The sequence below is a fragment of the Hyperoodon ampullatus genome (genome assembly GCF_949752795.1).
Source record: "Hyperoodon ampullatus genome assembly, chromosome: 1".
NCBI lineage: Eukaryota > Metazoa > Chordata > Mammalia > Artiodactyla > Ziphiidae > Hyperoodon > Hyperoodon ampullatus.
Window position 1 is genome coordinate 58,209,222 of NC_136914.1, and position 13,680 is coordinate 58,222,901.

A 13,680-nucleotide genomic window follows, 5' to 3' on the forward strand; every position below is an offset into this window, starting at 1 on the left:
TGGCGGAGGCGGCGGCAGCGGCGGCGGCGGCGGCGCGGTCTCGGGCGGGGACTCCCTGGGCCCCGCCAGCAGCTCCCTTCAGGCGAGCGGCGGCCGCCACGGCGTCCGCGACCAGGCCCGCTGCGGCCCACAGCGCTCCCGGCGGCGGGAGGACGGCCGGGCGGTCCCGCGGCGCCCGAGTGGGGCGGGGGGCCGCGGAGCCTGAAGCCGGCAGCGGAGAAATCCGCCCTCTCTGAGCCACTTCGGGTCCAGCCGGAGCGGAAGGAGAAGGAAAAGGAGCGTGAGGAGGACCTCGTGTTGAGGAGGACCTCGTGTTGAGGAGGACCTCGTGTTGAGGAGGACCTCGCGTTGAGGAGGACCTCGCGTTGAGGAGGACCTCACGTTGAGAAGCAGGGGGGCGGACCCTGGTCTCTCACCCTGGGGGCCTCGCCGGAGCGCTAGGGCTGCATTTCCAAGAGGATGCGAGTCACGTGCAAACATTTTCGTCCACTAGGTCCGGCCGGGTTTAACCGAACACACCTGACCTCTTCCCTGCTTCACCAACTAGCTCGCAGGGGACCACCAGTGAATCCACTGGTTTATAAAAAGCAACGAGGAATCGTCTCAGTAATCGAGGGCAAGGTGCAGAGATAAAGCCAGCGTTTTCTCATTTCAGGGAGTAAAAACTCTCGTGGTCAGATGACACTAGGTTTAAGTTATATCAATTTGGGGAAACTGAGCTATTACCTAGTTAGATCGGCAATTGTTTTTTTTAAAGAATATATTTTTAAAATTTATTTATTTTACTTTTTATTTTTGGCTGTGTTGGGTCTTCGTTGCTGCACGCGGGCTTTCTCTAGTTGCGGCGAGCGGGGGCTACTCTTCGTTGTGGTGCATGGGCTTCTTATTGCAGTGGCTTCTCTTGTTGCGGAGCACGAGCTCTAGGCGTGTGGGCTGCAGTAGTTGTGGCGCGTGGGCTTCAGTAGTTTTGGCGCATGGGCTTCAGTAGTTGTGGCGTGCAGGCTCGAGAGTGCAGGCTCAGTAGTTGTGGCTCACGGGCTTAGTTGCTCCGCGGCATGTGGGATCTTCCCAGACCAGGGCTTGAACCTGTGTCCCCTGCATTGGCAGGCGGATTCTTAACCACTGCGCCACGAGGGAAGCCCAGCAATTGTTAAAACGGTGGCCGAGTTAGAAATAGACTGATATTTCGAGGAAATGGAGCGATGTTTATCTCTTCATCACATTGGCCAGCATACAGTTCTATTATGTTTCTTTACTTCTTTTGGTTTTTAATTTTCTTTATTGTGAGATAATCATACATGGATAAAAATTTATAACGCATATATACATTTAAAGAATCATAAAGTGAACAGCTGGGAAAACACCACCAGATCAAGAGAGCATAGAACAGGAGAGTCATCTTCCCTGGGGGAAAGGCCTTTAGCCACAATCCCCCTAGAAGTATTAATAAATACGATTCTGACTTCTATGGCAATTGTTTCCTTGCTTTTCTGCATGTTACTACCACGTAAGTATGTGCCCCTAATCAATGTAATTTATTTTTGCCTGTTTAAAACTTTTCACAAGTGGAATAACATTACGAACATTACTTGTTTCTTTTGTTCAACATCATCCGTGTCCATGAGGAGTTTCCAGGTTAGGGTGTTTTCAGGTTTACATACTTCCTGGTCCCTATATGCAGGAGAGCCTCTAGGGCTTGTAAATAAGAATACAATTACTAGAAATCAGGTATGCCTTTCTTTAAATTTACTAGATAATGCCAAACTGTTTTCAAATTTTCTCATAATTTACATTCCTATCAGCAGTGTTGTTTTTCTGTTGCTGTGTCCATTCTAATGCTTAGAATTTTGAGGATTTCTTCATTTTTTGCGTCTTGTGGGTGGGTGATTGCATGGCAGGTTTGTTTTTTATTTATCTCATTACTGATGACATTGAGCACTTTACCTATGTTTACTATTTGGAATTTCACTTTTGCAAAGAAATGGTGCCTGTTTTTCTATTGACTTATCTTTTTCTTATTGGCTTGTGCAAGTTACTTAATATTCTACATACTAATTTGATGTCAGTTATGTGTTGCCACTATCTTCTGGCTAATTTTTTTTTCTCTCCTTATGGCAACCGTTGATTAAATATAAGTTCTTAATTTTCTTGTAGTGAATTTATAGTTTATGCCTTAGTGTCTTAAGAAATCCTCCTTATTCCAAGGTCATGAAGATACTCTTTTAAGAATTACATAGTTTTGGGACTTCCCTGGTAGTCCAGTGGTAAAGAATCCGCCTTCCAATGCAGGGGACGCAGGTTTGATCCCCGGTTGGGAAACTAAGATCCCACATGCCGTGGGCAACTAAGCCCACGCGCCACAACTACTGAGCTTGCACACCTCAACTAGAGAGCCCCTGTGCCACAAACTACGGAGCCCACACGCTCTGGAGCCCACGCACCCTGGAGCCTGCATGCCACAACTGGAGAAGAGAAAACCCGCACACCACAACTAGGGAGAAACCCACACGGCCAAACGAGCGCCGCAACGAGAGATCCCACATGCCACAACAAGGATCCGATGTAGCCAAATAAATAAACATTAAAAAAAAAGGAATTACATAGTTTTGCCTTTAATATTTAGGCCTGTTAGTGCACCCAGAATTAATTTTAGTGATGATGTGAGATAGGGTCAAATTTTATTTCCTCAACTATCCCATCACCCTTTCACCATTCATCTTCCATGCCCATGAGCATGGAAGTAAAGGTCAGTGAGCATGTATGTGAAGGTCAGTTCCTAGGCCAAAACCTCATTTGATCTTCAGAACCACCCCATGAGGAATGAATATTTACCTCTTTTACAGATGAAACTAACCTCAAAGATTAAATAACTTGCCCAGAGTCACAGTACTATTAAGGAACAGAGCCAGAATCTGAACCAGTACAAAACTAGCCTCCATTTTCATGTCAAAATACGTCTGTGGTGTTTAGTGTTTGAAGGAGCCTAAAACTGATGACAAGTCTAACCCCTTCCAACATCTTGCTGTTAAACATTGAAATGACTGACTTGTTCATTTTTCTCTTCTCCAAATGATGAGTGAAAAAGGAGGGATTTGTGTTCCAAGTGCATTTAGAAAAGCAAATAATATTAAGTATATATTTATTTATTTTTATAAAACCATGAGAACAAAGGAAAAGAGCTTTATTTTCTGGACTGCTTTCCCTCCAGTGACTTTATAGGTAACATGTAGGAAAGAAATTTAGTTCAGTAACAGACTAGCTTTATTTAAAGCAAAAAATATTTCTTCCTTTGAGGAAGATGTTCTTAAACTCCAAAATACATATTTGCTGGATACTCTAGCCACCTTGTATTGAACAGAATTGGAATTAGGGTGTATGTTTAAAACCTATTACACTTAATAGGTTTAAACTAGAATATTAATCTGTTCTGAGCTCTTGATGTACTAAAACTAAGAATCTAGGTTTTTAAACGTACAGATGTAATCATGTAACAAATTAGTGTTTTTTAAAAACTCATCACATACTGAAATATAGGGATGAAATTGAATGATGTCTAAAATTTGCTTTAAAACATGTCAGCAAGGAAAAAAAGGTAAAAAAAAATTGCTGCAAAATCTAACTGTTGAATATGGGTGATGGGTATATAGGAGTTCATTATACTACTTTTGTGTGTGTTTTTAAAAGTTTCATAATAATGTTTTAAATCTCATCATAAAAAGAAAGCTAGTTAAAGCCTTAAAAATATTTTTTATGTAAAAATCTTTCATAATAAGCCAAAGCAGTATCTATACAAGAGCCGAGTCAGGAAAGGCAGACTTCACCCCCTGGGTCCATCTTGGTTCATACTTTCCAGGATCATGAGTCCCAATCATGCAAGGGTCAGTGGTGACTTGAGTGAAGTTGGATGGGCCTATCCTCTTAGCTACAAGCAGTCTTTTTAATGAGCAAAGCTGTCCACTGAATCTACACAGACCAGCTGGTCAAATCATGCCACAAGGTTTCCAGCTGGCCTGAGATGTGATTTGCTTACAGTAACAATTGTAATGCTTTTTTTTCCTTTTTGGCTGCACTGTGCAGCTTGTGGGATCTTTGTTCCCTGACCAGGGATTGAACCCCAGCCCTTGGCAGTGAAAGCGAGGAGTCCTAACCACTGGACTGCCAGGGAATTCCCAACAATTGTAATGCTTCTAAACATTTGTATAGCACCTGGAAAATGTACACAACACTGAATGGGAAACACATAGTACCTGGGGAAATTACTGAATTACTAATCAGAACATCTGGGTTCTAGCAATGACTTGCCCAGAGCCATATGCTAACGTGAAATATCTATACTAGGTACTCTGCAGGGTTTAATTCAATTGAGAGAATATCTATGAAAATTATAAAGCATACTACATATTATTACCGCTGCTAAAAAAGCGTAAGTGGTATAAAGCTATATATAAAGATGGAAGTAATTCTTTTTGGAAGGAAAAAAATCAGAAAAGGCTTTTTGGAGAAGGTAGCATACTAATCTTTCAGTCTGGGTGAAGTTGCATAAATGGTATTGGAGAAATAGACAAATATAGATAGAGGATACAACAAACAAGAAAAAAGACATGTATAGGGAAGAGCAAAAATAGTATATTAGGGAATTCCCTGGCAGTCCAGTGGTTAGGACTCTGCACTTTCACTGCCATGGGCCCAGGCTGGATCCCTGGTCAGGGAATTAGGATCCCACAAGCTGTGCAGTGCAGCCAGAAAAAAAAAAGTACATTAGAACAAATATGCAAAGAAATATTGGAGAATGACCTCCATTACAAACCACACGTTCCAACCTATTAGTGGGATATGAAAGAATATTAGTAGGTTGCAACCAGCTTTGTTTTTTAAAATTAATTAATTATTTTTGGCTGCGTTGGATCTTCGTTGCTGCGTGCGGGCTTTCTCTAGTTGTGGCGCGTGGGCTTCTTCATTGCGGTGGCTTCTCTTGCTGCGGAGCACGGGCTCTAGGTGCGCGGGATTCAGTAGTTGTGGTACGCGGGCTCTACAGAGCACAGACTCAGTAGCTGTGGTGCACGGGCTCAGCAGTTGTGGCTTGCAGGCTCTAGAGTGCAGGCTCAGTAGTTGTGGTGCATGGGCTTAGTTGCTCCGTGGCATGTGGGATCTTCCTGGACCTGGGCTCAAACCCGTGTCCCCTGCACTGGCAGGCAGATTCTTAACCACTGCGCCACCAGGGAAGCCCCGCAACCAGCTTTGTTTTTAATGGAATAGTGGAAAATATTAGGGTATATCACATATAAAAAGAGTAGATATTTTGTTAAAGTACTGTTTAAGGTGCACGCACATACATATGTTCATGCTGAGTCATGATGCAAAATGTGTTTCTTGTTGTGGGTTGTGGCAATTTTTATTCTTAAGCACCAGTCCAGATTATCATACACCAAACTACCAGTAGTTATAACTAAATGATAAGATTACAAAGAAATTTAATTTTCTAAAATTTGTAGTGTTTGAAATTCTCACTAAAATCATGTACTACTCTATAATTAGACAGAAAATTAAAGAAAGAAAATTATGCCAAGACTTTTTTTTTTTTTTTGCGGTACGCGGGCCTCTCACTGTTGTGGCCACTCCCGTTGCAGAGCACAGGCTCCGGACGCGCAGGCTCAGCGGCCATGGCTCACAAGCCCAGCCGCTCCACGGCATGTGGGATCCTCCCAGACCGGGGCACGAACCCGTATCCCCTGCATTGGCAGGCGGACTCTCAACCACTGCGCCACCAGGGAAGCCCTATGCCAAGACTTTTGAACTCTCAGAAAATGGTAGATGTAGAGGTAGATGGTGTCCTTGACAGAAATAGAGATTACAGAGGAAGGCATTAGATGAAGATGGAAATTTACATTTTGTATGTGCTGACTCGGAAGTGCTCACAGAAGACTCTGAAGGCAGGAGCTGGAACACAGATATAACTAGAATTCAGAAGACATGGCAGGGTATACAGATTTGGTAAACAGCTACATAGGTGATGGTTGGAGCCAGTGACTGTCCAAGGAGGGAGAACAGGACCAGACCAAACATAGAGCTCTGGGAAAGACCCGTCTCTAAAGAGTGAGAGATGAGGAAGAAAAGAAAGGAATCAGAGGAGGTAGCAAGAGAGGTAAGGGGGCAGGAACTCTGAACTGATTTTCAGGAATGGGGCCACTGGAATGGCTACACTGTCATCACATCCTGGCTTTACACTATAAGGAAGACCTTGTCTAGGCTAATGGTGCTTTTGATCTGGACCTGCACAAAGTGATTGCCCAATAACATTAGAGACTGGTAGCCACTGCTGTCTTAGTCCTTGGCATGGATGTCATACTTAAACTGCACTATTAGCAATCTGAGGGCCCAGTCTGGGTTCAACTTACAGCTCACCCCAAGCCTCCAACTCACAGCATCTTATATATAAAAGACAAACCCTAACTCTTTCAACTAAGTGGCTAGACTCTTGTAATCAAGACAGAGTCCCAAATGACAAGAAACACGGAACCCCTCTCAGGGCTCTTCTTCCACGGGGCTTTGCAGGCCATACAAATCTGTAAAGCAACCACTGATTGAACCAAAAGAATTTACATTATTCATCTCACTCCCAGGAACTGAAATTATCTTCAGTTCCTTCCTGTTATATAACTTCATGATATCTAACCAATATTTAAGCCTTATCTCTGTAAACTTCCTTGTTTTTCCTGTCTAATCCATAGTATCTCCATGATCAACTCCATCCTGTGTGTCCTTCATAAATCTCTTTATAATGTCAACACTCCTTGGTTTCAGCTTTAGAGCATTATCAGTATTTCAGTTCTCAATACTGGAAAAAATGGTGGACAACCCTGAACTTAATTATTATTTAGTATTAATAATTGACACAGTAAGATCTAACAGTAAGAGAACAATTTATTTAATAAAATCTTCAAGTAATATTTTTTAAAAAACATGTGAGGTAGAGGCAGCAATTTTTAACATACTTAACATTCATTAAAAAGAAAAAATTTGAGAGAAACGAGAGATCTCCCTGCCAAAGATGGATACACTAAGGTTAAAATTGGTCACAATATAAGTAATCAAGCACTTTGAGGTAACTATTTTACAAAACATTTTTATACCAAAAGAGAAAATTGAGAAATGCCCTAAAACAAAGGGGCATATGAACATGAATAAGTGAAAATAGGAATACACCTTTTTAATTTGTCATCAATTAAGCAAACAAAATTTCTTCTCAAAAGAACAGTAGGAATCATTTTCTTTCACTAGAATACTGAAAAGTGAAAATAACAAGTGGGAGAGTAAGGAGGATCAGAAATTAACTGGAAATAATACATTTATCAGTGATAATTTAAAAGACTAGGTTTAAAGTGAAAACATCTCTGATATGAGAAAGCAAAAGTCAGGAAAAAAACCAGCAGAATGGCCTTTGAATCAGGGACCTCAAAATACAGAAAAACGTCTTACTTATGTTCTCATCATCACAAGATTGTCCTTAAATGACAAAAGCAAAGCAATTTTCTTAACTAATCTTTCAAATAAACAAAATATGATACAAAATCTAAAAGATCAAATTAATCTTGAAAATGTAGACTTAAAGGTTTAAACCTCAGATTGAAAAATTCATCCCAGCTTTAAAAGGTGGTAGAAATTTATCAAACTCTAGATCATACAAAAACACATTTATAATAGCTATAAATTTAGACTTTTCAGTTTTGGTACACCTGTACTAAAAAAATACTATGTTAAATTTTGTATGGTAATAGACCTTTATGTTTAACAAAGTTATACCGAAAAATAAATAAAACAAAAAAAACTGGAACTCTGAAAGAGTATATTTACATCATTTCTTACCCTTGGGATAAAAGTTATCTTCACAGTGTAAACAGGCACTGATTTTACAGCATATCCGAATTATAAATAGGCAAGAGTTAGAGAAGTCATGATGGTTTGGAAAAAGCAAGGAAAACAGTGCTTTATCTTCTTTGAAAATCACCCAATATATGACAAAAACTTTCATGTTCTCCTGATGGAAGATCAATGATGTAAAATAAATTAAGGAAGATATATTTAACACAATGTGGAATTACATAAAAACATATATGACATTATTATCTAACATTCTGTAATTTGGTTTACAGGGCTGCTAAAAAAATTGTAAAGATTTTTATGGCATTCTATAGATAATAATATACTTAAGAAATATGGTTTACATATCTTAGCCTGAGACCTACATATAATTTTTTAAAAGAGATGATCTATTTTTAAAATAATCTATTAATACAATATGACAAGTAATAATCTCCATTTTTAAATATAATACTTTGTCCTAGATTTTTTTTTAAAAAGGTTATAAATTGAGGGGAGAGGAACAAGAAGGGATAACCAGTTTTCCTAGATGTATTCTAGGAAACATGCACCCTGTTCCTAAAGCAAAAAATCAAGTCCCTTTTTTTCCCCTTTCTCATTTCACAAACTATCCTTCTCCACCACGTTCATTATTTCACTTTTTGCTTAAAATTACTTCCTGTGAATTGTTTTCTCTCTTTCCTTTGCAGAATCAGATCTTTTGAAATATGCCCATGGAAAACACGAGACACTGAGTTTTAGCTTATACAAATACATAAATGAAATACTCACAATAGCACAATCAAATGTGACCATATATAAAACGAAAAGGATATTAATTTTTCTGAGTTCAGATGATAAAGTAGCCTCCCCAAAGGAGGATAGCGGTTTAGTGAGGGCACACATCCCAGGAGAATCAGCTTATGTTTGGCTCTGGTTATAGCAACATTAAGACGTCGCCAATCTTTCAATAGTTCACCAAGCTGAAAGAAATTGTAATTTTCATTCTTTGAGTTTTCTTATTTATTTGAGTTTTTTGAGCAGTTTTCAAAAACATATACTGTAAAAAAGATTCATCAACACATTTAAAATCCAGACAGTTGGAAAAACTTGCCCACAGTGCCAACTTCAAGTATTTTATCGTGGGTATGATATCCTAGCCATAATTTTAAATTATTAAATACATATAATAAAAATATATTTAAAAATTAAAAATATTAAATATATATAATACAGAATTGAAGTTAGGACTTCCCTGGTGGACCAGTGGTTAAGATTCCGTGCTCCAAATGCAGGGGGCCCGGGTTCGATCCCTGGTCGGGGAACTAGATACCGCATACCACAACTAGGAGCCCACATACCACAACTAAAGATCCTGCACGCAGCAACGAAGATCCCAAGTGCTGCAACTAAGACGCAGCACCGCCAAATAAATATTTAAAAAAAAAAAAAAAAAAAGAATTGAAGTTATCTCCACTCAGTGTTGCATTTTTTAAAATATCTATGAAACAAGCTCTCCGTTTCTTTTTTTAAAATTTTTTTTCTTTTTTTTAAATAGATTTTATTTATTAGTTTATTTATTGGCTGCGTTGAGTCTTCCTTTGCTGTGCACAGGCTTTCTCTAGTTGTGGCAAGCGGGGGCTACTCTTTGTTGCAGGGTGAAGGCTTCCCATTGTGGTGGCTTCTCTTGTTGTGGAGCACAAGCTCTAGGCACGCAGGCTTCAGTAGTTGTGGCACACGGGCTTCAGTAGTCGTGGCTCATGGGCTCTAGAGCGCAGGCTCAGTAGTTGTGGCACACAGGCTTAGTTGCTCCGCAGCAATGTGGGATATTCCCAGACCAGGGCTCGAACCCCTGGTCCCCTGCATTGGCAGGTGGATTCTTAACCACCGCCATTCTTAACCACTTCCCACCAGGGAAGCCCCAGTGTAGCATTGTTTTTAACAGTAATAGAAACTCGTCATAGTAGAAGACTCAGAGGAGCGGTTAAATATAACGTGACCCATATATACAGTGGAAAACTATGCATCTGTAAGAACAGAATGAAATCTCTGTGTAATGACATGGAAAGATCTCCAAGCTGTTAAGTGGAAAAAGCAAAGTCCAGAAATAGTGTATATATTACCTTTTGTGCAAAAAAGGAGGGAAATATGAATACTGATTCATATCTGCTTGCATATGCTTAAAGAAACCTAGAAGGTTACCAAAAAAACAAAAACAAAACAAAACAAAAAAACTAAACATGTGATTATCTGTGAGGGTAAGAACTGAGTAGAGGAACAGGGAAGAAGGGAGACTTTCTACTATGTGTATTTTATTTTATTTATTTATTTTTGGCTGTGCAGCGTGGCATGTGGGATCTTAGTTCGCTGACCAGGGATCAAACCCGCAGCCCCTGCATTGGAAGTGTAGAGTCTTAACCACTGGATGACAAGGGAAGTCCCTCTACTACGTGTATCTTAAAAACCATACGAAGGTATTGCATAGTCAAGAAAAATGAGTCAAGGAGAGATAAAAACGCAAAAAAACCAAAACAAAGCCTGGAATTATCTATAAATTTGAAAGTATATCTAGGGAAGCCTATATGTTTAAAATGCTCCAAACACAATAACCAAGAGGTAGAAGCAACCCAAATGTCCACTGATGGATAAATGGCTAAACAAAATGCGGTATATACATGCAGTGGAATAATATTCAGCCTTTAAAAGGAAGGAAATTCTGACACATGCTACAACACGGATGAACCCTGAGGACATTATGAAAAGTGAAATAAGCCACTTACAAAAGGACAAATACCGTATGATTCCACTTATATGGAAAATTCACAGAATTCATAAAATTCTGTCAGATTCACAGAGACAGAAAATGATTGCCAGGGAAAGGAGAGAGTGGGAATTAGGGAATTGTTCATGGGTATAGAATTTGTTTTGCAAAATGAAAACGTTCTGGAGATGTGTTGCACACACTGTAAATATACTTAATACTTGTGAATTGTACACTAAAAGATAGTTAAGAAGGTGAATTTTATGTTATGTGTTTTTTACCACAATTAAAAAAGAGAGAGAGAAAAAAAAGAGAGGTAAATAATGTCCCAAACAAATATAAAATACAAATCAGACAACAAAGCAGAAAATACAATTAACTCACAGTTCCATCTTTATTACTTCTAACAAAAGATACTAGAATGATACTTTTGTCTCTTCCTTGGTATTTGTCTACTGTATTAACTTCGACCATCCCAAGAGAAGAATGTGCCAATAAATCATTGATGACTTTTAACTGTTGCCGGTATGGTGCAATGATACCAATATCAGAGGGATTACAACCAGCCTAAACAGAAAAGAACACAATTTAAAGTGAAAAAATCCTGACTTTTGTTATTTAAGCTTTACTAATTTATTAAATGTTTACATAATGTGCCCAATTGATGTTTATAATACATATTCCTATCACAAGGAGTAAATACAATTATTGAATTCACTCTAAGGCTACATCCACATTTGCTGAAATGAAATAATTTCCTCAAACATTGTTCCCTTGATATTTAGAAGTTCATGGCAGTATAATGGTTTGTATGCCACCAAAACAGTGTTGCCATACCAAAAAAAGGACAAAGAAATACATTTTACTTTCTGCTATCCCTTACACCAGATGTTTCCAATTGCCAATCATACTGACTTCAGCACTAAATTGAAACAATCAGAATTATCTGATGTTACAAAGTTATCCTAAATGGAAACTCAAAATGCCATTACTGTATAAAAAATTACATGTCTTAGATAAATGTTCTCAAAATAAAAACAATCAGGCTTCATTCCTCTTTATCTTAATAAACAAAAGTTAACTTTAGATCTAAAGTTCCTTGCATTCTAATATTCTATTACTCTGCACCTTAATATTAATTAGCCCTCAAAATTAAATTCTATGTTACCTTAATAAAAATTGAGGTCAGGAAAACAACGAGTTTGGCTTCTGTTGTATTACTGACACCTCCCTTTTCAACTTGTTCTGGTGCTGGAACCTAAATAGAAAAAATATGCATCCTGCTTACAAAACAATCTCTGAAGTTAAGAGTACTGTCAGTACACAGGTGGCCATAGAGACAGTACTACCACATGTGGAAACAGATGAAAAATATCTTCATCTTAAAGTTGAAGGTAAAAGAATTAACAAAAATGAATGATATTAGTCACTTTCAGAAAGCCACCCAGAGGCAACCCATCTTAAACATGCTACATAGAGTTCAGACTAAAATCTCTATAAAAGCTGACCATACACTGGGCTTCACAAACTTTACTGTGTTATCCCCCATTTTATAGGAATCAAAGGTCAGAAAAGATGAGTAGCCTGCCCAAGCCTCACAATAAATCGTGGCACTAGGATTCAAACTTAGATCTGGCTCTAATATCTGTGCCCTTTCCATTTTCTTGTTGATTTTTATACAAATAATGGAGCGATAAGGTTCCCCAGTCTCTACCACACCTAGTAGAACTTTCAAAGGATTGTTTTGCTCCTACATCATTCCTTAGTAACCTTGATTAATTTTAATACAACTTATTTGGAATCCTGATGCCAAGAAAGAGGAAATGTGAGTAGCAAAAAAGAATCTGAACTATCACTGGTGAGGTTAAAAAATGGTAAATTATAACTAATAAATTAGAGTTCTGGTTTATAAAAGCAGTCATTTGTGAGATCAGTTTATGTGACTAAATATTCCAGAGCCTGCCTGCCCCTAGGTGTTAATTCTTCATCCTGAAACACTAAGACAATGTCCAAGAGAATGAAAATCCCACCATGGTACACACATGGTAAGGCCCTATTTTTAACAACCACCTGGCTCCACCCATCTTAATAACAAGAGATATATAACTATTTTAGAATAACATGCATACATATAATTGGTCATTATATTTTTATTTGAACTTACATAGACTTCCAAATCAATAATGAGAAGCACTATATAAAACAAACTGTAGGAACATAGGGTCAAAACTTTGTTCTTAGTTCTTAGAAATAAGACAAGTCATTTAAAGTCCTTGTGCAGATTTTTTGTTTAATGACAGATTTGCAAAGAGATCTTTAGGTGCATACGGTGGGGGGAGGAGATATATGGGAAATCTCTGTACTTTTAGCTCAGTTTTGCTGTGGACCTAAAACTGCTCTAGAAAATAAAGTCAATTCTTTTAAAAAAGGTCTTCAAAAGGACATCAATTTATCGTATCTGCTGTCCATTTGTAAACCCAGACCTTTGACAATATCAATGTCAATTTCTTTTTGAGGAAATGTAGTTATACAGTTGAGTTCACTTTCTACCTTTCTGACTTCAAAAGTCAATTCTGACATCTATCAATCACCAGAATAAACCTCCTCCCAAAGACAGTGAGTCTATAGAAAGAAAATATTCTTTTGTGTTAAAGTACGAGAAGTACACTAGTTTTAACTGATAAGCCCGAAGGAAGCAATCGCTACTGAAAACTGAGGAATACAAATAAAAGAGCAAAAGGAGAAAAACTAAAGAAAATGTTTGTTTTTTTGTTTTTTACCTTGTCTGTGTTAAGGAAACAAACAGGATTTTTTGGCTCGAAAACTTCAACCAGCCAAGGATTTTCAGAATAATCAGCATAAAACTCCAGTTCCAGCTTTACATCTTTAAAGTTAGGTAGGTTTATCACTGCATTGGCCACTTTGTCTGATCCACACTCCAGCTTTCCTTCGTATGTCAGTTTATTACTTAAGGACATAATTTTACTATGGGAATTACAAAATAATTTTAGTTTTAGTTATGAACACAAATACAAAAATCACTCGTAGCTGACACTGTTACA

The 13,680-nt window shown here is 38.4% G+C and overlaps 1 protein-coding gene across 1 annotated transcript in view; it reads right to left on the minus strand.

Moving 5' to 3' along the window:
- Nucleotides 1-7,985: 7,985 nt before the first annotated feature.
- DNA2 (DNA replication helicase/nuclease 2) overlaps nt 7,986-13,680 on the minus strand; it is a gene marked incomplete at its 3' end in the record, with an annotated part of 54,410 nt that continues 48,715 nt past the window's right edge. Inside the window, exons 17-21 of the mRNA XM_079701885.1 lie at nt 13,399-13,603; nt 11,787-11,876; nt 11,003-11,185; nt 8,694-8,840; nt 7,986-8,054 (exon numbers count right to left, since the gene is read on the minus strand). Of these exons, the coding sequence (XP_079558011.1) occupies nt 7,986-8,054; nt 8,694-8,840; nt 11,003-11,185; nt 11,787-11,876; nt 13,399-13,603 (694 nt within the window). The remainder of the gene's footprint in view (nt 8,055-8,693; nt 8,841-11,002; nt 11,186-11,786; nt 11,877-13,398; nt 13,604-13,680) is intronic.